General features: G+C 43.1%; 1 protein-coding gene across 1 annotated transcript in view; it reads right to left on the reverse strand.

Moving 5' to 3' along the window:
* Nucleotides 1-3,160: 3,160 nt before the first annotated feature.
* The window catches only part of EFHC1 (EF-hand domain containing 1), a 65,455-nt gene continuing 46,598 nt past the window's right edge, over nucleotides 3,161-22,017 (reverse strand). The window contains exons 10-11 of the mRNA XM_066359209.1: nucleotides 6,581-6,791; nucleotides 3,161-4,633 (exon numbers count right to left, since the gene is read on the reverse strand). Of these exons, the coding sequence (XP_066215306.1) occupies nucleotides 4,562-4,633; nucleotides 6,581-6,791 (283 nt within the window). The 3' untranslated portion in view covers nucleotides 3,161-4,561. The remainder of the gene's footprint in view (nucleotides 4,634-6,580; nucleotides 6,792-22,017) is intronic.

Raw genomic sequence — 22,017 nt, forward strand, 5'->3', positions numbered from 1 at the left:
GAGTCAATTTTAGTCTAATTTCTAATAGTTTTCACTATATTAGTCACTTCTTGTATATCTTTTGAGATATATTAATTTTGCTCGTGAGTTGGAATTAAGGGTGGAGAGAGTTGTATAAATATGAGGTAATAGCAACCATCATTTTTCTTTGAGTATCACAGTGAAGTACAAACGTGGAAAGGAGTTTTGACATGGGGTTTGTGAGTCGGAAGCCCATACTAGACATCCACTAGATCATGAAGTCATCTGAGGAGCAGGAGATGGGAGCAAGTAAAAGCCACCACACGTTTGTGTTGGTAATGAGTCGATGTTTGCATATTAGTAACAATGGTGGGCAGTGGGGACTGCTGGTGTCAGTTAGATGGCCTATTGCCTGCAGCCGTCTTCTGTGTTTCCCAGAGCCATCTTCAGAGATAGCTCAGCTCAGGAGAAGAGTGCAGTCACAGGGGGCAGTTAGCAAGGACACCCCCAGGTTGGAGGACTAACAGGACACGTGTGCTGGGGGTGCAGGTGAGTGGTGCTGGTGGAGGCAGGCTCGGGCACAGGCTCGGGCTGCTGCCCTGCTCTGCGTGAGAGGCTAGGTGACCTCGAGCTGTTAACCTTTCTGAGCCTGTTTGCTCACCTGTGTTCTACAGTTTTGGGGGTTGGTTGGTTGGCTTGCTTCTTTTTGCAGGAAGTGGTAGTGATAAGATTTAGGGATAGTGATGTCAAGTTTATATACACATATCGCACTCAAATTATTTTTTTAATGAACATAGTCATCATACTCAGGTGCCAGCAGGATCGCCAGAAGTCATTCACCCAAGTGACCCTCGATCCTCTCGAGAAAACAGTTAGAAATGTCTTCTCTACCTGTTGGTCCCTAATACCCTCAAAGCCTGTAGATGAGTTTGATATACCCTAATGAGATGGTATTTTCAAGGCCCCCTGGTGGTACAGAAAGTACAAACCTAGGGCCTGAGGAGCAGTAACTTGCAGCTAATACTCACACAGAGACAGAGACACTGGCCCTAAAGCTGTGAGCCACCTTGAGCCCTCTTACACACACCCTCCAGGTAGATCCTGCAGTCCTGTGTACTGTGTGCCTCTGCAGCGGACGCTACTAGGTGATGCCAGCTTTTTCTGTCTCAGCTCCCTGGTGGCCCAATCTGAGGATGGTTATTTCTTCTTCCCTCCACAAAGCTTGCTGCAGGCTAATGCTCAGTTCTCTCCCTAGCATCTGCGCCAGGATGCCAGATGCAGGCCAGGTGTGACTGTGGCATAAGGTTGCACAAATGACACCCAGTGGTGTCACTGCCGTTAGGACCCGCCTCGCGGCTCCTCCACTTGGATGCCTTGCATGATCTGGCAGCGGAAAGCAGTGAGCGTGGCCGCCGCAGCAGTGGCCTGCTGGCTCTGGTCTCCGGTGAAGCAGCTTCTGAGCCTTGTGATGGTGCTGGCAGACCTTGGCTTCTCCGTCTTGGGAAACTCGGAAGATGAGGTGTGGACAGCAAGCTTAAGGCCTATATGGGAGTGGTGCCAACTTTACTGTGAGACACTTCTCTAACACAGTGGGGCTGACAGCTTAATCCTGGTCCCCTTTACAGTGGGAAAGATAGGAGAATAAAAAAGGAAAGGATGTCAGAACTGAGAAGGACTCGGAGCACTTGTTTCTCAAAGGGTAGGTAGAAGGATATTAAATGAGACTTTTTCCGTAATGTCTCCATTTTAACTAAAGACAGAAATTGGCAAATATCACCGTATGCTGCAGACGGAGGCAGCTCCGTGGAGACTTGCTGAAGAGGCGCCCAAGGCTCTCGCCAGCTTCTCCCTTCCCCAGGAGGCAGGGTGATGGGAACTTGCTGCAGAGCACGATTCCTTGAGAGGGGCCATCGGGGTGCTGCAGGTCCCCAAGCTAAGTGATGGCAGCGCTTTAACAGATCAGGGCTTCACATGGGTCCTCTGGAGCGAGTGTGATGAGCACAGGATTCTTACCTAAAATAAGTCTCAAGGGAAGAGACTGGCTGAGCTGCCTAACTGCCCTGCCTGCAGAGCCACCGGGATGGGAATTCTGGGTGCGGGTGGACGCCCTGGGAGGGCGAGTCAGCCGGAAAGAAAAGGCCGTCCGAGGGATGAGCAGTGTGAGGGTGGGCGGGAGGGCGGAGTCAGCCGGATGAGCAGTGTGAGGGTGGACGGGAGGGCGGAGTCAGCCGGATGAGCAGTGTGAGGGTGGACGGGAGGGCGGAGTCAGCCGGGTGAGCAGTGTGAGGGTGGACGGGAGGGCGGAGTCAGCCGGGTGAGCAGTGTGAGGGTGGACGGGAGGGCGGAGTCAGCCGGGTGAGCAGTGTGAGGGTGGACGGGAGGGCGGAGTCAGCCGGAGCGGGCCGTCTGCATCGGGAGTGCACACTGGGAAGCATCCTGTGGGAAAGCGCCCTCTGAGCTCACAATAAAGGTGACCTGGGAGAGCGAGCAAGCCAGCCTTTAGGTCCTGACCCCAGCTCATGACTTTGCCCTTTCCAGACACTAGAAGGGCCAGAGACAGCACTATGGCTGAATGGGGGCAAAAGGAAGAGAAACCAGGAGGAAGAAGAAACCCACTATACCTGCCCTGAGCCCCCCACCCGCCACCTACCCACACACAGTGCAAGATGGCAAGCTTGGGGCAGGACTGAGCTGGGGCAGGCAGGACAGAGCTTCATGTAAGGGACTTTTAAATCCTTGAAAATCAGACTTTTTTATAGTTATAAGTGAATGGGAAAAATAAAATGAAATGTGGATTCTCTTTGAGATATCAACCTGGATCAGAAAAGGGAGCATCAACATAACACATTTATGGCCCTTTTATTGAGCTGGTTCGAGGCGGCTCAGCTCAGTAGGAGAGGTGAAGCCAAGGGAAGTTCCCACTAGTTCAGAGAGGGCCAGGCATCCTAATCATATAACTCCATCCTCATTTATACCATTGTTCAGGCAGCAGAGAGGAATCTCGGAGAGCATTTATAAGGATGAAGTTAGTGGCCAACTTTAATTAGGGTACAGCTCTGATTCTAGAAAGTCTATCCAAGCTCATTTGAAAACCAGTAACTGCTACTAGTCTTTTCTCCTACCTTAAAGCAGGCTCTCTAAAAGCAGAGTTTTTCTAAATTTTCTTCCTTCTTTTTTTATTTATTTTTTGGTCTGTTTGTTTTTAGCTACAAACCTCATCAAGAAATAGATTTTACATACTGACACAGTAAATACACACTCCATTGAAGTGAAGGTTTCATGAACAGTACACACCCTACTATGTGCACCACACTTTGGTATTTTCTGTTCTATGTCATTTTTAAAAAAATGCAGGTATACAGACCTGGCTGGTTGGCTCAGTGGTAGAGTGTTGGCCCAACCTGTGGAAGTCCTGGGTTCGATTCCTGGCCAGGGCACACAGAGAGGTGCCCATCTGCTTCTCTACCCTTCCCCCCTCTCCCTCCTTTCTGTCTCTCTCTTCCCCTCCTGTTGCCAAGGCTCCATTGGAGCAAAGATAGCCCGGGCGCTGAGGATGGCTCCATGGCCTCTGCCTCAGGCACTAGAATGACTCTGGTTGCAATGGAGCAAGGCCCCAGATGGGCAGAGCATCGCCCCCTGGTGGGCATGCTGGGTGGATCCTGGTCAGGCACATGTGGGAGTCTGTCTGTCTGCCTCCCCGCTTCTCACTTCAGAGAAAAAAAGATGCAGGTCTACTAATGGGCCTAAAACCACATGTGTTGTGCTTCCCTGTAATGCTGGGGCACACAGGCAGGTGGGGGGCAGAGCATTGGCTTAGCAGCAACACTAGTACCACAAACTTATTTCCAAAACCGCAAATGATGCTTCTCCTAGCAATTTCCATCTTTCCCCTGCTCTTAGTCGTTATCTACCTGTATTACTCTGTGCTCCAGAGAAACAGAACCAATCGGATGTATAATAGAGAGAGAGTGAGGTTTATTATGAGAAATTGGTTCATGTGATTATGGAGGCTGACGAGTCCCAAGATCTGCAGTCAGCAACCTGGAGGAGACCTGTGGGAGCTGAGGGTGGAGCTCTGGTCTGAAGGCCTGCAGGCCCAAGACCCAGGAGGAGTGGATATTTCAGTTTGAGTCAGAAGGCAGGAAAAAGATGATGTCACAGTTTGAAGGTATACAGGGGGGAATTCACTCTTACTTGGAGAAGGGTCAGCCTTTTTGTTCTATTTAGGCCTTTAATGAGTTGGATGAAGCCCACCCACAATGTGGAGGGCCATTTGCCTTACTCAGTCTACCAATTCAAATGTCAATCACATCCAGAAACACCCTCACAGACACCCAGAAATAACTGGGCAAATATCTAGGTATCCCAAGGGCCAGTCAACTTGATACATAAAATTAGCCATCACAACACCCCTACCCCTGCTTCCCTAAATAAGGCACCAATCTTAGCTCCTACAAGATACTATTTAGACTTCAGAAGCAGTGAAATGCAAGAACCAAACAAAAAGAAAGGAAAATATAATTTCAAGAGCTCTGTAAATGCCTCTACGAAGAATACAAGGTACGTTTCAAAGTGTAAGTCCAATCTCTCATCAGCCAGGTCAGTTTGAGAAGGCACGAACGAAGTTATAGTAGTTAATCTTGTCTTCACCATGAGAGCACATCCTGATTAACTGTGGAAGAAAACAGAGAGCAGGTGAGACAGGCATGTGGCCTGACTCCAGAGTGCACATGTCAGTAACGACCCAGCCTTTGTAGGCCAGCTCAGGGTCTTTATATCCTCAGTTGGTTCTAAAATGAGACTGTGCACCCAGTAGGTAGGTCAGATATTATCCCCTCTATTAATAAAATCAAGCCTCACATGGAGTAAACGGCCTGCCCAAGATTTCAAGACTAAGATTTGCATTTATAAGGGCAGTGTCATTTTAAAAATGTTTTTTTTTAAGAACTTTTAATTGCTTTTACATTCAAATTCAATAATTTGTCCACCCTCTTTGTATAGAGTAAGACTCTTGAAATAGCAGGTTGCTGTTATCATGGTCTCATAGAAGAATCTAGTTATGTCACTGCTCAAACCATGTCCCCTAAAACTCAGGTGTGAATGATAGCGATCTGGTTTGTGTGGCTGTCTTCATAAGACACATGAAAATCCATCCCACCCACCTTCCCCATCCCACTTCCCACTGACCACAGCCCTCTCTCATGTCAGGCCACACACAGTACAAATGACTTAAAAATCAAAATCTGGGCATGATGTCAATCAGAGACCCAGGAAGCCAAATGGGCCTTGGTCCATATGAACAAATACCCTTCGTCTGCCTCCCCCACTCCTTCCTAATGTTCTGGTCTGCAAAATGTCGTCGTCTCCCACCTCGTCACTCTAGCCCTAAACAAAAGTCTTCCCTAAATGAATCGAAACTCTGAACATTGCTTTTAGCTAGAAGATCTTTAAGGCCTGCAGCACCCCAGTGTTCTTAACCAATGAGAACGTCTCAATGATAACAAGTCACAGTCATTGGCAAGGTGGGAGGAATTTTGCCTGACTTCTAGGGCAGTGGTCGGCAAGCTCATTAGTCAACAGAGTCAAATATCAGCAGTACAGTGATTGAAATTTCTTTTGAGAGCCAATTTTTTTAAACTTAAACTATACAGGTAGGTACATTCCTTATCGAGGTAGCGCCCACACACGGTATTTTGTGGAAGAGCCACACTCAAGGGGCCAAAGAGCTGCACGTGGCTCACAAGCCGCAGTTTGCCAACCAGGGTTCTAGGGGAACCCTAGCTAATGGGGTTTATAAATAAAAAAAAAAAGGCATGAAATGCTGTGGGGAAGCTGGTCTCCCCAGAATTGGTAGACAGCCTGCACAAGATGAGGTCTACATCAGATCCGACCATGCACGACTAAGGGAAACAGGTGGGTACACATGAGCACCCACCTTATGTAACTGATAATGTTACCCCCACTTTCTGTAATTATGGCTTGGTGCCACTTTTGTGTGATATACTATAAACTGCACTGCGTCAGGCTGCCGCCACCCAATAAAGCCTACGGCCTGCGCGTCTTCTTCCAGCTTCTGGCCCCTTGCACCCTTCTGTCCCTTGCCTCTGAACCCAGACCCAACAAACACCCTCTCCAACTGACTCATGAAAATTACAGGAGAATGTCCATGTTGCCATGCAACCCCGCCTGACGGATAACACTGTCCCTGGGTAGTGGTCACACCTCCTCCCATGCTAGTTCTACTCATAGGCTAATGTACCATCGCTGTGAAAGGTGTCAAAGACTTCCCACCAACCCACTCAATCCCGGTGCCCTTGGGTTTCCCCTGGGCAGCGCCCCTACAGGACAACCTCCGTGGCCCTTCGTCGGCCCTGACACATCTTACCAGCCCCTCTGTGATGTCTAGCTCCATACCACTTAAAGAGATCCCGACAACAGCAATTAGAAAAGATTGCACATGAATCTAGCGGGTAAACCATAATCAGGACCGGACAGGAGATCTGATGTGAAGACCCCAGATCTCCCCCAGTTACAGTGAAATACACATGCAACTGTCTTTAGGAGAGAACGCACAGTGGCCGGCCCCCACACTCAGCCCAGGAGAACAACTCATACTGACCTCATTAATCAAGGAATCGTCAACTGGGACGTTAAGAGAGCCACAGATATTAAAGAACACCTCTTTGTCCACAAGCCCTGAGGCCTCCTTGTCATGGGTCCGAAAGGCCTCGTGGATGCCGGCTCTGCACGGATGGTCTTTCAGCCGCTCCTGGACTGTGCTGATTAGTGCCTCCAGTTCTTGCTGTTCTGCGTCCACTTCGGTTTGTTTGCTGTGGAGGAAGGAAGGAAATGACGGAACATGGAATTTATTCCTCGCCAGTCTTATCTCAGTGAGCACAGTTCTCAGTAGGTGCAGTCGGGGAAGCTTCTAATGACAAACAGCTTCGACGCGGAGCTGGCCAAGAGTGGTCACTAGCCTGCAGCGGCTGGCCGGTGGGTGACCTCCACTTCAGGACAGCCTGACTGGGGCAGCTTTTGCACTGGAGTTTGGCCTCCCTTGCTGCCATCTGTTAAATCACTGCCCACACTGAGCCAAGTCTCACACCACCACCAGCCCAGTTCCTTGTTTGTGGGAGTCGTATGATCTACATCAGCCGTATTACATCATCTAAAAATAAACGTCTGAGTTTTAAAATGTTTATCTATAACTGTGCAGTCAGGGATCTCTTGTCCTCTTAACAGTCCCTCTCCAGTTCACCCTGAACTCTGTGAAAGGTTATCTGTGAAGGTAAGAGATGCTGTACGTGGCGAGTTGAGAAGTTTAAAAGGCTTAGCATTTACTGAAATGAAGAGAGATTAGGAACCCAGAGCATTGGGAGAAGGGTGGTCTCTCCCGTCCAATCACAACAGGAGAAGCAGGAGCCTGATTTCTATTTCTCTTGAACACAAAGGTACAGTTATAAAATTAAAGGATTTTAGAGCATTAAGAAACTCTCCTGTTTCATCTTCACAGACCCGTTTTGGAATAAAAGGTGGCTCAAACAAACTCAGTAAGCGCCCCCCCCTTCTAATGATGAGGAAACAGACTGGAAGATCTTAGTGACCAAACCAAAGGGGGGGGGGAGAAGGGGGAAAATTAAGAAGATCTAACTGCCTTATCCCAGATGCAGCTCTCCTGTCAGAGGCGAGACCAGAGCCGACCCCTCGCCCGAGTTCTCATACGCTCTTTCAGGCGCGCCCAGTCAGTCTCACCCAACACCCCTCCTTCCGGAACGTCACAATACCAACCCACCACTGTATTTTGTACCTATTTTGTCTTTTATATAATTTTTTAAAAGTTCACTGTTCCAGCCCTGGCAGGTTGGCTCGGTGGTAGAGTGTCGGCCTGGCGTGCGGAAGTCCCGGGTTCGATTCCCGGCCAGGGCACATAGGAGAAGCGCCCATTTGCTTCTCCACCCCTCCCCCTCTCCTTCCTCTCTGTCTCTCTCTTCCCCTCCCGCAGCCGAGGCTCCATTGGAGCAAAAGATGGCCCGGGCGCTGGGGATGGCTCCATGGCCTCTGCCTCAGGCGCTGGAGTGGCTCTGGTCATGACAGAGCGACGCCTCTGATGGGCAGAGCATCGCCCCCTGGTGGGCGTGCCGGGTGGATCCCAGTCGGGCGCATGCGGGAGTCTGTCTTACTGCCTCCCCGTTTCCAGCTTCAGAAAAATACAAAAAAAAAAAAAAGTTCACTGTTCCACATAGCCTTTTAACTTATTTCCCTTTTATCCTGGAGGTGACCCTTGCTGGAAGAGGTATAAATTGTATAACCTTTCAGGAACAGTTTGCAAACACGAAGCAACAGCCCAGAAAAAAAATATTCAAATAATTTATCCTAAGGAAATAGTCACAGATTATAGAGAGATACACCTATAAAGCTATTTTGAGACAGCCTAAATGTAAAAAAAAAAAAAAAAAATTTGTTCTAAAATCAGAAGTGATTAAATAATATACACAACAAGCAGGCAAGGTAGTGGTAACGCAGTATTGCTAATGTTGTAGAAAGAGTAGAAAGATATCTTGTTAGTGAGAATACCAAGGTGCAAAAGTGTATCTAGAATGCTTCCTTTTGTGTAAAAGTTGTGGGGGAATAGGAATATGTATTTAAATTTGCTAATATTGTGCAAAGACACTACAAACGGAGGGCAGCATGTAGGTAGAAGGAAGATGGGATCGGAACAAAATTCTCCTTGGTCCCTTCAATATATATGTACATACACACACACACACATATATATACATATGTGTGAGTATATCTCCCATATGAATACAACACCTACTCAAATAAGTAAACTATTAATATACCATAAAATGTTTTGATATTGGAAATGTTTATGATATACCATCAAGTGAAGAAAGCTGGTAAATTGTATTATAGACTTACTTCATTTTATATGCATAAAACAAAATATTAGAAGTCATCATCTCTAGGTTTTAGGATTTTAAGAAATATTTTTGCTCATTTCTATTTGTATTTCCTAAATTTTTACTACTTGAATATTTTTCTTCAGCTCAGGTATTATTTTCATAATAAAACAAAAACAATAAAATTATAATAAAAATCTTCAGTATGTAAACGCAGTCTGGAATTATTATAGAAGCAGAATATGTTCATCTGATGGGTTAGCTCCAATCCTATATGCTAAGTTATGAAAGACTGCCAGGGAGCTATTTTAGTGGCAGAACGCAGTCAAACCTCAAGCTTCCATATCTTCGCAGTTACAGAAGAGCCATGGAGCATCTACATTTAAAGTGCGATCATCCAGCCTGACCCTTGGTGGCGCAGCAGATAAAGTGTTGACCTGGAATGCTGAGGTCACCAGTTCGAAACCCTGGGCTTGCCTGGTCAAGGCACATATGGGGGTTGATGCTTCCTGCTCCTTCCCCCTTCTCTCTCTCTCTCTAAAAATGAATAAATAAAATCTAAAATGTGATCATCCAATCATTCGGAGGAGGAGAAGATAACTCCCCATTCACTGAAGAAACCAGGTAAGCATACTGCTTCAAAGGACAAGGGAAATGCCCATGACATCTGCTCCTTTGAGTAAGATGGAGTACATGCAGAGAGCTGGCAACAGTGACACTGTTTAAGACAAAGCTAGCTCAAGTTACAGCCAAGGGCCCCAAGGTAAGGTTTGTTCTGTGGGTTAACAGGGAACACAAGGGCTGCTGATTATCCTTAACAGCAACTGGCAGCTGAGGGTGGTGCCTGGCTCCCAACATGCTGTGCAGACTCTGTGCTAAGCCCTCCAAAGCCCTACCTTTACTGTTTTTCTTTTTTCCCTGCGTTTACCCTCTATAAAAGCACACGATTTTAGAGGGTGATTAATCTCCCACAGGTAAGAGATGTCATGGTTTTCAGTCGGGTCTTAGAATATTTTGCTATGAGCACTCTGGCAAAGCCCTCCACTTAGCAAAAATTAAACAAAATTCACTTATTTTCTTAAAAAGCAAACAAGCTCTGATGGCTTATTTCACTTAGCATAATGCTCTCCAGGTCCATCCATGCTGTAGCAAAGGTAAGATTTCCTTAGTTTTTACAGCTGAGTAGTATTCTGTTAGGTAAATGTGCTGCAGCTTTTTCATCCATTCATCTACTGATGGGCATTTGGGCTGTTCCCAGATCTTGCCTGCTGTAAATAACAGTGCAATGACTATAGGGGTGCAAATATTCTTTCTAATCAGTGCTTTGGGTTTCTTCGGATACATCCCAGAAGTGGAATCACTGGATCGTAAGGCAGTTCCATTTTTAATTTTTGAAGGAACTCCACACTGCTTTCCACAGTGGCTGCACCAGTCTGCATTCCCACCAATAGTGCACAAGGGTTCCCTTTTCTCCACATCCTTGCCAAAGCTTGCTGTTTGTTGATTTATTGATGATGGCCATTTTGACAGGTGTAGTTTTAATTTGCATTTCTCTGATGATAAGTGATGCTGATCATCTTTTCATATGTTTATTGGCCATCTGTATGTCTTCTCGAGAAATGTGTCCATTCAAGTCCTTTGCACATTTTTAAACTGGATTACTTTTTGGGTGTTGAGTTTTATAAGTTCTTTATAAATTTTGGATATTAATCTCTTACCAGATGTGCCATTGAATATGTTCTCCCATTCAGTGGTTTGTATTTTCATTTTGTTGATAGTTTCCTTCGTATGATTTCCCCCAATATGGAATCTAATGAACAAAATGAACTAACAAGCAAAATAGAGACAGAATCATACAAAGAGCAGTCTGGCAGCTGTTGGGGGGGGTGCTGGGTGAGGGGGGTGAAGAGATTGAGAAAAAATATATATAGAAAGAAAAAACTCATGGACATGGACAAGTCTGATGACTGCCTGGGACTTGGGGGCACAGGTGGAGGAGGATATGGGGATGGGGGGGATAAAAGGTGATGGATGGAGATTTGACTTGGGGGGTAAACACACAATATGGTGTAAAGAAGTGTGTTGTAGAATCACCTGAAACCGGTATAATTATATTAACTAGTGTCACCCCAATAAAATCAATTAAAAACTAAATTAAAATATAGCAAACAATCGGCAATCTTGTCCTTTCCTTCTTAGAGGTTTTTGTTTTTTTACTTTTGAGGATTTTTTGGTCATGAGCATTTTATTGATACCAACAATGTGCTAAGACTTTCAAACGTGGCCACTGCAGTAGCAAAGGTTCAGCAACGACCGCCTGGCCTGCCCTTAGCTCTCGATCCATGATCCAGGCCCCTGCTCTGTCCCACTGAAGGTGAGCCTTCTCCCAGGACAGACTGTCACGTGCTTAGAGAGCTCGGGGAGTCAGGAAGCTGAGTAAGAACACCCCTTATTTCTCAGTCTTTTGTCTGGCTCTCTAGAGAACCAGACAAAATGAAATTTTCTTTCATTAAGAAAATGGGCTCTAGAATCTGACTTCCTCATTCAAAATCTCAACTTTGTCACTTAAAGGCTACATGATCTTAAGTAGATTACATAACTGCTCTATGTCTCAGTTTCCTTATTTGTAATATGGAAGTTTTTAAAGGAAGCTACTTCATAAAGATTGTTGTGAGAATTAAATGAGTTATCATATATAAAACACTCAGTACCTGACATAGCAAACACACTCAAATGTTAGTTTTTAACAAAGTTCTCTCGACAGTCCTAGTATCAATATTCACTCACTCACCTAACCACTATGTACTGACTATGTATGGCTCCGTGCTAGCTTTAGAATAACTGTTGACTACAACAAAGAACCTGTTTCTAGTCCCTGGCTCTCCAGAAGGGGATTTAAGACACAGAATTTAAATTCACTAACAACTGGAAAAAAAATTACCATTACCATTTAAGAAATGTACAATAATGAGAGGACCAGGAAGGACCAAACTAAGAGATGGCATATGATGTAGGCCTTGAAAGATATGAGAGCTTGAACTTTCAGAAAAAACTAAAAAAACTACAGACAATGGGAACAGTTTGTGAAAAGGCATGAAGAAAGGAATGCTTGAGGCTAACATAACAGACCTGTTTGTCTGAAGAGTGTAGAGAAAGGTAAGCTAGAACTCAATCTTAGATGGTCATTTGGAGCCACACAAGGAGGTTCTTGAATACCAGACTAAGAACATTAGTTTTGTTTTTAAGTGATAGAAACTTCTCAAAAGTAGTATGATAAAGAAATCAAATTAGAAGAGAAAAATTTAAAATCTTGAAATGAAAATGGAAATATAACATAATAAAACTTATAGGATGCAGCAAATGCAGTTCCAAGAGGAAAGTTTATATCAATAAATGCCTACATTAAGAAATAACTCATCTCAAATTAACAGCCTAACTTTATACCTCAAAGAACTAGAGAAAAAATAAGAAGAAAACTAAGCCCAAAGTTAGCAGAAGGAAGCAAATAATAAAATTAGAGCAGAAACAAATGAAATAGAGACTAGAAAAATGATACAAAAGATCAACAAAACTAACAGCTGGCTTTTTGAAAAGATAACTGAAGTTGACATACTTTTACCTATACTAATTAAGAAAAAAAAAGGGAAGACTCAAAAATGAAAGAGGAGACATTACAACTGATAACCACAGAAATACAAAGGATCATAAGACACTACTATGAACAATTATACATCAACAAATTGGAAAACCTGAAGGAAATGAGTAAATTTCTAGAAATAAACCAGACAAAAAAACTCTTAGAAACACACAACTTACAAAACTAAATCATCAAGAAATACAAAATCTGAACAAACCATAACAAGAAAATTGAATCACTGGTGTGTCCTCTGGTGGCACAGTGGATAAAGCATTGACCTGGAACGCTGAGGTTGCCATTTCGAAATTCTGGCCCTGCCTGGTTAAAGCACATACAACAAGCAATCAACAAACAACTAAAGTGAAGCAACTATGAGTTGGTACTTCTCATTCTCCACCCCACCTCTCTCTCCTCCCTCTGTAGAATCATTAAATAACATCTAAAAAAAAAAGGAGGAAGAAGGAGAAGGAGAAGGAGGAGGAGGAGGAGGAGAAGGAGAAGGAGGAGAAGGAGAAGGAGAAGGAGAAGGAGAAGGAGAAGGAGAAGGAGAAGGAGAAGGAGAAGGAGAAAGAGAAGGAGGAGAAGAAGAAGATTGAACCAATTTCCCAACAGAGAAAAATCCAGGACCAGATCACTTCATTGGTGTATTCTACCAACATTTTAAAGAAAAATTAATACCAATCTTAAGTGAAGTGGAGGGAACACTTCTAAATTCATAATCCAAGGCCAGTATTACCCTAATACTAAACTAAACAAAGACACTACAAGAAAAGAAAACTCAGGCCAGTATTCCTGGTGAACACAGAAGCAAAACTCCTCAAGAAAATACTAACAAACTGAATTCAACAATACATTAAAAGGATCATACACTATGATCAAGTAACATTTAACCTTTGTATCAAGGATGTTTCAGCATCAATCAATAAGTATAATATATCACATTAATAGAATGAAGGATAAAATCATGATGATCTCAATAGATACATAAAAACCACTTGACAAAATCTAACATCCTTTCAAGATAAAAGCTTTCAATAAATTAGGTAAAGAAAGAATGTATCTCAACATTATAAAGGCCACATATCACAAACCTACAGCTAAGATCATACCTCACAGTGAACAAGACAACACCACTTCTATCCAACACAAACCTAGCCAGAGCAATTAGGCAAGGCAAAGAAATAAAATATATCCAAATAGAAAAGGGAAAGTAAAATTGCATCTGTTTTCAGATGACATGATCTTATATATAGAAAATCCTAAAGGCTCCACCAGAAAACTGTTAGAACTAATAAAATTTCAGGATACAAAATCAACACACAAAAATCAGTAAACTATCTGAAAGAGAAATTAAGAAAATAATTCCATTTACAATAGCATCTAAAACAATGAAATATTTAGGAATAAATTTAACCATGAAGTGGAAAGAACTGTACACTGAAAACAATAAGACATTAATAAAAGAAACTGAAGAAGACCTGTGCCCTGGATTGGAAGAATTACTATTGTTATAATGTCCATGCTACCCAAAGCAATCTACAGATTGAATGCAATCCCTATCAAAATTCCAAAGGCATTTTTCACAGAGATAGGAAAAAAGAACCCTAAAAATTCATATGAAACCATAGAAGACTCCAAATAGCCCAAGTGATGTTGAAAAAAAAAACTCACAAAGCTGGAGGTATCACAGTTTCTGATTTCAAGCTATTACTATTACAAAGTTATAGTAATCAAAACAGTATGGAACTGGCATAAAAACAGAAATGCAAACCAATGGAACAGAATAAAAAGACCCAAAATAAACTCATGCATATTTGGTCAACTAATTTTTGACAGGGTAACCAAGAACACATAATGTTTAAAGGACAGTCTCTTCACAACAAATAATGGATATCTTCATGCAAAAGAATGAAACTGGATCCCTATTTTTTTTTTTTGTAAATCACAACAAATAACTCAAAATGGACTGAAGACATAAGTATAAGACCTAAAACTATAAAGCTCCTAGAAGGAAAAATAGTAGAAAAGCTCCTTCACATAGGTCTTTGCAGTGATTTTTTTTTATATGATACCCAAAGTACAGGCAATAAAAGCAAAAATAAACTATTATTACATCAAACTAAAAAGCTTCTGCACATCAAAATAAATAATTAACAAAATAAAAAGGCAACCTAGGAATGGGAGAATTTATTTACAAACTCTTTTAGTCCATTGGGCTTCTATACTAGAGACTAGGTAGCTTATAAACAATAGAAATTTATTTCTCACAGTTCTGGAGGCTGGAAGTTCAAGATCATGGTGCTGTGTTCCATGTGGTGGCTACTGAGAGTTCTCTTCCTGTATCTCACATGCGGGAAAGGGATTAGCAAGCTCTCTAGGACCTCTTTTATGAAGGCAGTAATTCTATTCACAAAGGATTTGCCCTCAAGAGCTAATCACCTCCAAAGTCCCCACCTTTTAATACTATCACATGGGGTATCAGATTTTTATTTTATTTTAATTAAGTGAGAGCCAGGGAGGCAGAGAGACAGACTCCCACATGTGTCCCAACCGGGATCCACCCAGCAAGCCCCTATGGGCCGATGCTCTGCCCATCTGGGGCATTGCTTTGTTGCTCAGCAACTGAGCTATTTTTAGAGCCTCAGGCAGAGGCTACAGAGTCATCTTCTGCTCCTGGGGCCAACTCACTCAAGTCAATCAACCATGGCTGTGGGAGAAGGGAGAGAAAGAGAGAGAGAGAGAGAGAGAGAGAGAGAGGGAGAGAGGAGTGGGAGGGGTGGAGAAGCAGATGTTCACTTCTCCTGTGTGCCAGGAATCAAACCTGGACATCCACACACCAAGCCGACTCTCTACCCCTAAACCAACCGGCCAGGGCCTAGAATTTCAACATGAATTTTAAAGGCACACAAACAATTCAGACAACAGTACAGCCATCTATCGATAAGAGTTAATATCTAAAATGTGCAAAGAACTCACACAACTCAATAAAAAAATATTGATTTAAAAAAGAGCAAAAGATCTGAATAGACATTTTTCCAAAGAGAACACACAAATGACTAACAGGTGCATGTGAAGATGCTCAACATCATTCATCATCAGGGAAACGCAAATCAAAACCACAATGTATCACCCTGCATCTGGTAGCATAGTTATTATCAAAGAGACAAGAGGCAACACGTTGGTGAGGATGTGGAGAAAAAGAACCCTGTATATTTCCACTGTTGGTGGGAATGCGAATTGGCATAACCATTATGGATAACAGATGTAGGTTCCTTAAAAAAATTAAAAATAGCCCTGGGCAGGCAGCTTGGTTGGTTGGAGTGCTGTCCCAAAGTGCAGAGATTGACGGTTTGATCCCTGGTCAGGGCACATACAGGAACAAATTGATGGCCCTGTCTCTTTCTCTCTCTCTCCCTTCCTCTCTCACTAAAATCAATTTATAAATAAAAATTAAAAAAAAATAAAAATAGAACTACCATATAATCCAGCAGTCACACTTCTGGAAATATATCTGAAATATGCAAAATTAGTATCTTAAAGAGACATGTGCATTCTCATGCTCAATAGCCAAAATACTATATGAAAACAACCCAAGTGTTCACTGATGGATTAAAAACTATGATGATATATGTGTGCATGTATGTAATATATATAATGGAATGTGTGGAATATTATTCAGCCATGAAAAAGAAAAAAATCTTGCCCTTTGTGACATGAATGAACCTAAAGGACATATGCTTAATGAAATAGCTCAGAGAGAAAAAGACAAATACTGTGATCTCATGTGGAATCTCGAAAAAGCCAAACTTACCGAAACAGAGAGTAGAAGCATGGTTGCCTCGGGCTGGGGGTTGCGGGAAAGGGGAGGAGCTTGTCAAAGGCTACAGGCTCAGATATGAGATGAAAACGTGCTGGGGACTCTGACGTACAGTATGGTACCTATAGTTAATAATACTGTTCTGTGTACTTAAAATTTGCTAATTGTGATAATGATTTCACAATGTATATGTGTATCAAATCATCATATTGTGCACTTTAAATATATGCAATTTTATTTGTCAATTATACTTCAGTGAAATTGGCGAGTGAGGGCTATGATGAATTTGGAGTCAAATTCCAAAATGACTGCTTTGGTAACAGTGTGTAAAACGGATTAAGAAGAAAGTGGAGGTGGGAGGGTGAGTTAGGAGGCATTGTGCGAGCCCAGGGGAACAGTCATGGGAGTATGGCAGACACTGGTAGCCACCTGCCCAATATCCCTCCTCTCCTTCTTCCTAACAGAGCTCCTGTTTTGTCTGGGCAGCAATCAGAGCAGCCACATGATACGGGCCACGCAATGAGATGGAATCCAAAGTTGCTAGGTGGGGCTTCTGGACAAGTCTTTTAAAAAGAGGAAAGACACGGTGAGATTGGCTCTTTAGTCTTTCACCCTTTGTGCTTCCCCTTCCTCCTGACTAGACTATAGACGCAGTGCTGAAAACGAAGCAGTCACTCTGCGGCCACAGCGTGAAAAAGCATAAGGACAAAAGCTACTTGTTGATGTCTGAGAAGAGATGTAGAAAAGGTCAGATCTCCGTCGGCATCGTGAAGCCGCCACACCAGCTCTGGACTTCTCACTGCCAGGCGCTGTGTTCCATGAGAAACAGAACACTCCGCTGGGTTAAGCTAATGACAATCTGCTTCTGTTGTTATTGTTGTTATTATGTGCACACAAATGCATCGCCTAATGATTGAGTTCGTTTTTTGTAAATTGACTTTAGAGAGAGAGAGGAAGAGAGAGAGAGAAACATCAGTTTGTTGTACCACTTATTTATGCACACACTGGTTGATTCTTGTATGTGCCCTGACTGGGGATCGAATGCACAACCTTTGCATATATTGGGATGACACTCGAACCAACTAAGTTACCCAGCCAGGGCCTAATTGAATTCTTTAAATTAGGAAATGGTGGGGAAAATGAAAAAGAGAAGCCAGAGACAAGACATATTGTAGAATAAAATTAAATAAGCAGCTTATTTAATATAGTGCAAAATAGAAGAGGTCAAAGGTATTGCCAAGGTCTCACATCAAGGCAAATGGAACTCTGCTCTGACAGAGAGAAAGAGGGGGAATTAACATTCATCATTTGCCCCTGTGTGCCAGACACTATGCTAGTACTTTACATATGTTATCACATCTCATTGTTATTACAACTCTATGAGACAGAGAAACAAGAAGAATAAAGACAAGGAAGAGCAGGTGTGCTAGAAAGATGAAAACAATGGTTTCATTCTTACTTGTACGAATAGAAGAAGACTTGTCCAGCTGGAGGAAGACACACCCAGCAGGCAGAAAGGAATATAGGAATAGAATCAGTGAATGGTCAGGATCGAGAGCAACTCATTTAGACACCTGCAATGAGATGAGAGGAGATTTCAAGAGAGTTTAGAGAAAGCAAACTACACAGGACCAAGAACAGGACCTTCGGGGACACCAACCTAGAAGACAGAAGTAGGAAAAAAAGATACAAAGAACAGGCTTCCAGGAAAGTAGCAAAAATTACAGAGGCTCTGACTTCTCAGAACTCAAGAGAGAGGGTTTCACAAAGGAAGTAGTAAAGAGTAATAAATATATAAGTAGATGAAAAACTCTAAACACTAGTCCAGGGAGTTGGCAAATTACAGCCCACAGGCCAAAGCCAGCCAGCATGTTTTTCTAAATAAAGTTTAATTGTAATATAGCTATACCCACTGATTTGTATTTGTCAATGGCTATTTTCACCCTACAAAAGCAGAGCTGAATATTTACAACAGAGCCGGTGTGGCCTACAAAACTCAAGTTATTCACTACCTACTTCTTTACAAAAATATCTGCCAATTCCGGTCCTAGACTATGAGCTCCCTGCTCTCTCATCTATTTGCGTAAGCATTTATTGAGGTCTGGCAGATGGAGCAAACTCAAATATTTGTTGAATTAATAAATAAATGACAAGAGACCATTAGATTTGGAAACATTCAATAGCCTTTAGGAAAACAATTTATGAAGAGTTATAAGGAACAGCCAGAAAGGAGGCAGTTACAAACATAACAGAAGAATAAATCTTGGAGCGATGGGAGCTACTTACCTTTGACAACAAGCTAAAGAGAAAATGAGTGTACAAAACATTCTCATGTGAAGAGTGGGAAAACTGGAGAAGCTCACATTGGAGCGTTTGTTCTCATATTGAGACCAACTGCTAAGGGAATGCGGAAGAGCTTGGGGCATAAAGAAGACGGAAAAGAAATGAGAATATTTGGAAATGTCTATATGGAAAAGGTGGCTGGAAGTGAAAGAGGATTAAAAGAATCCTAGATTAGGGGAAGAGGGTCCCCTTGAGACTGAAGCACACACATGGGAATGCTAAACGAACAATAATGTACGTGAACATGTGTGTCTTTATGCTAGTCACACGTGTGGATCCCCCACGGAGGGGTTAGCGAGCATTTGCTATGTGTCTGAGTTCAGTGAATTGCACTGGGGACCCAAACCCCAAAGAGAACTTCAGATACTCCATTACCTATTCATTATTTTACTTTCGTGGCTTAGAAAAAGAAACTGTAACTCCAAATTTCACCATCCTGTAACTGACCCTTGATATAAAAAGTGCTTAGGCCTGACAAATACTGTGGATCCCCCTTTTAGGACTCTTCACAGTGATCAGTCAAATAAAAGGTCTGTGCTTCCTTAGAGCTGATGGGTTCTTCACCAGATGGCGGGAGTTAGAAGCCAAGGAGGAAAGGGCTAGAGGACATGAAAGGGGTGACACCTGATTCCAAGCATTTTCTCTCTCTCTTCGAGCTGACTCCCGGGATCAAACTAAGGACAGCAATGGATTTCTTAACCCAGAACGTGAATCCCTCTTTATTTGCGCTGGTAGCTCATTCTAAGCGCCACAGCACCATCTTTTTGTCATTACTAAATCAGAGAAAAAAACTGAAAAAATTCTACTGGTAGTATTTCAAAGCAAGCAGCTTTCCAGTGTTGCTGGTATTTGCATAGACATGGAAAAAGTACAAAAAACCATTTCTGAGAAGTGGTTGAATTAAACATGTGACGACGAACCCCGGCTCAGCCCCTAGTGCCGCCCCGGCACCACACGATGCCGCCCCAGCCCACGCGCCCTCCCGCTGCCCACGCCCCTCCCGCTTCCCCGCCCCAGCCCACGCGCCCTCCGGCTTCCCCGCCCCGGCACCACACGATGCCGCCCCAGCCCACGCGCCCTCCTGCTTCCCCGCCCCGGCACCACACGATGCCGCCCCAGCCCACGCACCTCCCGCTTCCCTGCCCCGGCACCACACGATGCCGCCCCAGCCCACGCGCCCTCCCGCTTCCCCGCCCCGGCACCACACGATGCCACCCCAGCCCACGCGCCCTCCCGCTGCCCCGCCCCAGCCCACGCGCCCTCCCGCTGCCCTAGACAGCTGCCACATCTCCTCTGGCTAAGACAAGGTTTTTTTCACCTTTTTCACATCTCTGGATTCAGGATGTATTTTTTAAGTGATGGTGAATATCAATTATAGAAGTGGACAGTTGTTTATCTTCCTTAGTAGATAAAATATACAATATATTTATTTTCATTTTATTTTTATACTCATTTCATTTAATTTATGTGGTCAGTAGAACACAGTATTTTGCAACTTCCCTCTCTCCTGAACCCTCCAACATCTCCCAACCTCATGCTTCCTACTGTCCTACTGCAGTGAAAACAGTGAGACCATCAGCAAAACCCTCACCCACATCTGCCCACCCACCAGCCCACTCCGCTTCTTAACTGCTCCCACAGACCTAAGTAATCTCCAGGACATCTGGTGGTTCCTGAGACCCTTTCAGGGCTCTGTGAGGTCAAAGCTGTTCTCTTAGTAATACTAAATCATTATTTGCTTTCTAAATTCGTTTTCTCATAAATGCACAGTGGAGTTTTCCAAAGGTTCCATGATGAATGATATCACAATAGGCCTGCTCATCACAGAAGCAAATGAAAATAGATCTTTCTTCTTCAGATATGAAAGAGACTTGAAAAAAAAAATTTGTAAAACAATGCCACTCTTCTCACTAAATTTTTTTGTTTGGGAAAAATATTTTTTCATAAAATCATGTTATATGCATTAAAATGAAATAAGTTTGTTTTAAAAACATTAATAAATATTTTAAATGTCAACTATAATTTCTAATATGGTACATATTCATAAAGACAAACCACATAAATAAAAATGCTTTCAGGTTCTGAATAATTTTTAAGACTATAAAGATGTCCTGAGACTAAAAGTTTGAGAACTACTGCCTGAGATGAACAGTTGGTGCTTGTCTGAGGCGGTTCCTCCCCTGTGCTAAGCCCCGCCCTCGCACACTCCACAGATCTCCCTCTCACACACACTGAGCAATGCTTTGCCTTCTCTACAGAAGCATCGTCATTTACACACCCACATGCTATCTTAAAAACAAACAAGATGCTCTTAACTCCACTTTTCCTTCTACCAGCTCCTGCCCCATTTCTGTTGCTCTTTGCACTTAGCTTCCTCAAAAGATTTGTCCTTCCATCCTTGAATTCCTCTGCTCCCATTCTCTTAAGTCCACTCCCATCGGGGTTTCTCACCCTCCCATTTAGCTGAAACTCTCCATTAAGGTCCCCAGTCTGCCCTCCCTTGTTAAGTCCCCATTTGACAAAATAAATTATTCTGTCTCCCTTTATATTACAGGTAATCCTCGCTTTGCACAGTTCCAACAGACATGACTCTCAGTTACCACTGTTTAAATAACCCAGTTTCTCAACATGGTTCAAACTTCAGTTAACTACAGTTTACTAACTGTGAGTAATTGCATAAAGTACAAATTCACTGTCAGGTTTTCAGCCCACTGAATCACTGCATAAGTAACAGGTGTGTATCATCACCAGTGACAATCACAGCACTTCTTCCCGAGTCTGTTGGTGACTGGTCACTGGGCATCTGTTTTTCAGTTCACATGTAGACAACAAAGTGTGTAGCTAAGTTGCCTCCTTGTCTTTCAGTGATAAACCCATAAGATGTTTGACAAAAGAGAGACTTGGCCAATAAAGATGAAAGTGTAGCAAAGGAAAAGTGATAACGCTACAAGTAAAATTCCAATCAAACATCATGGAGTTAGAGGAGAAACAGCTGCCTGTGGGGATGCGAACACTGCTGCCACTCAGGGGATTCTTGGTGCAGCCAGACGGACTCCCTTGGTGAAGGCCAACTTATCCGGGGAAAACTGCGCTGTAAAAGAACTTGCAGAGGGATTTCACCGTCATTAAAGGAACTCTCGGAGACGTTTCACAACATTGAAAGCAAAAGTAATAACATGTTGGAAGCTGATCCAAACTTAGAAAAGAATATGACAATTTGCCAAGGCATAGAAAAGATGTTTGTGCTATATCATAAGTTATACAATGAGAAAAAGGCAAGCACTCTTCAAACTATTCTTGATAAGTTTTCCTTTTACAAAGAAATAAGACACTTTCTCAATGTTGCCAATGTTTTA

Source organism: Saccopteryx leptura, chromosome 1 (assembly GCF_036850995.1).
Source record: "Saccopteryx leptura isolate mSacLep1 chromosome 1, mSacLep1_pri_phased_curated, whole genome shotgun sequence".
NCBI lineage: Eukaryota > Metazoa > Chordata > Mammalia > Chiroptera > Emballonuridae > Saccopteryx > Saccopteryx leptura.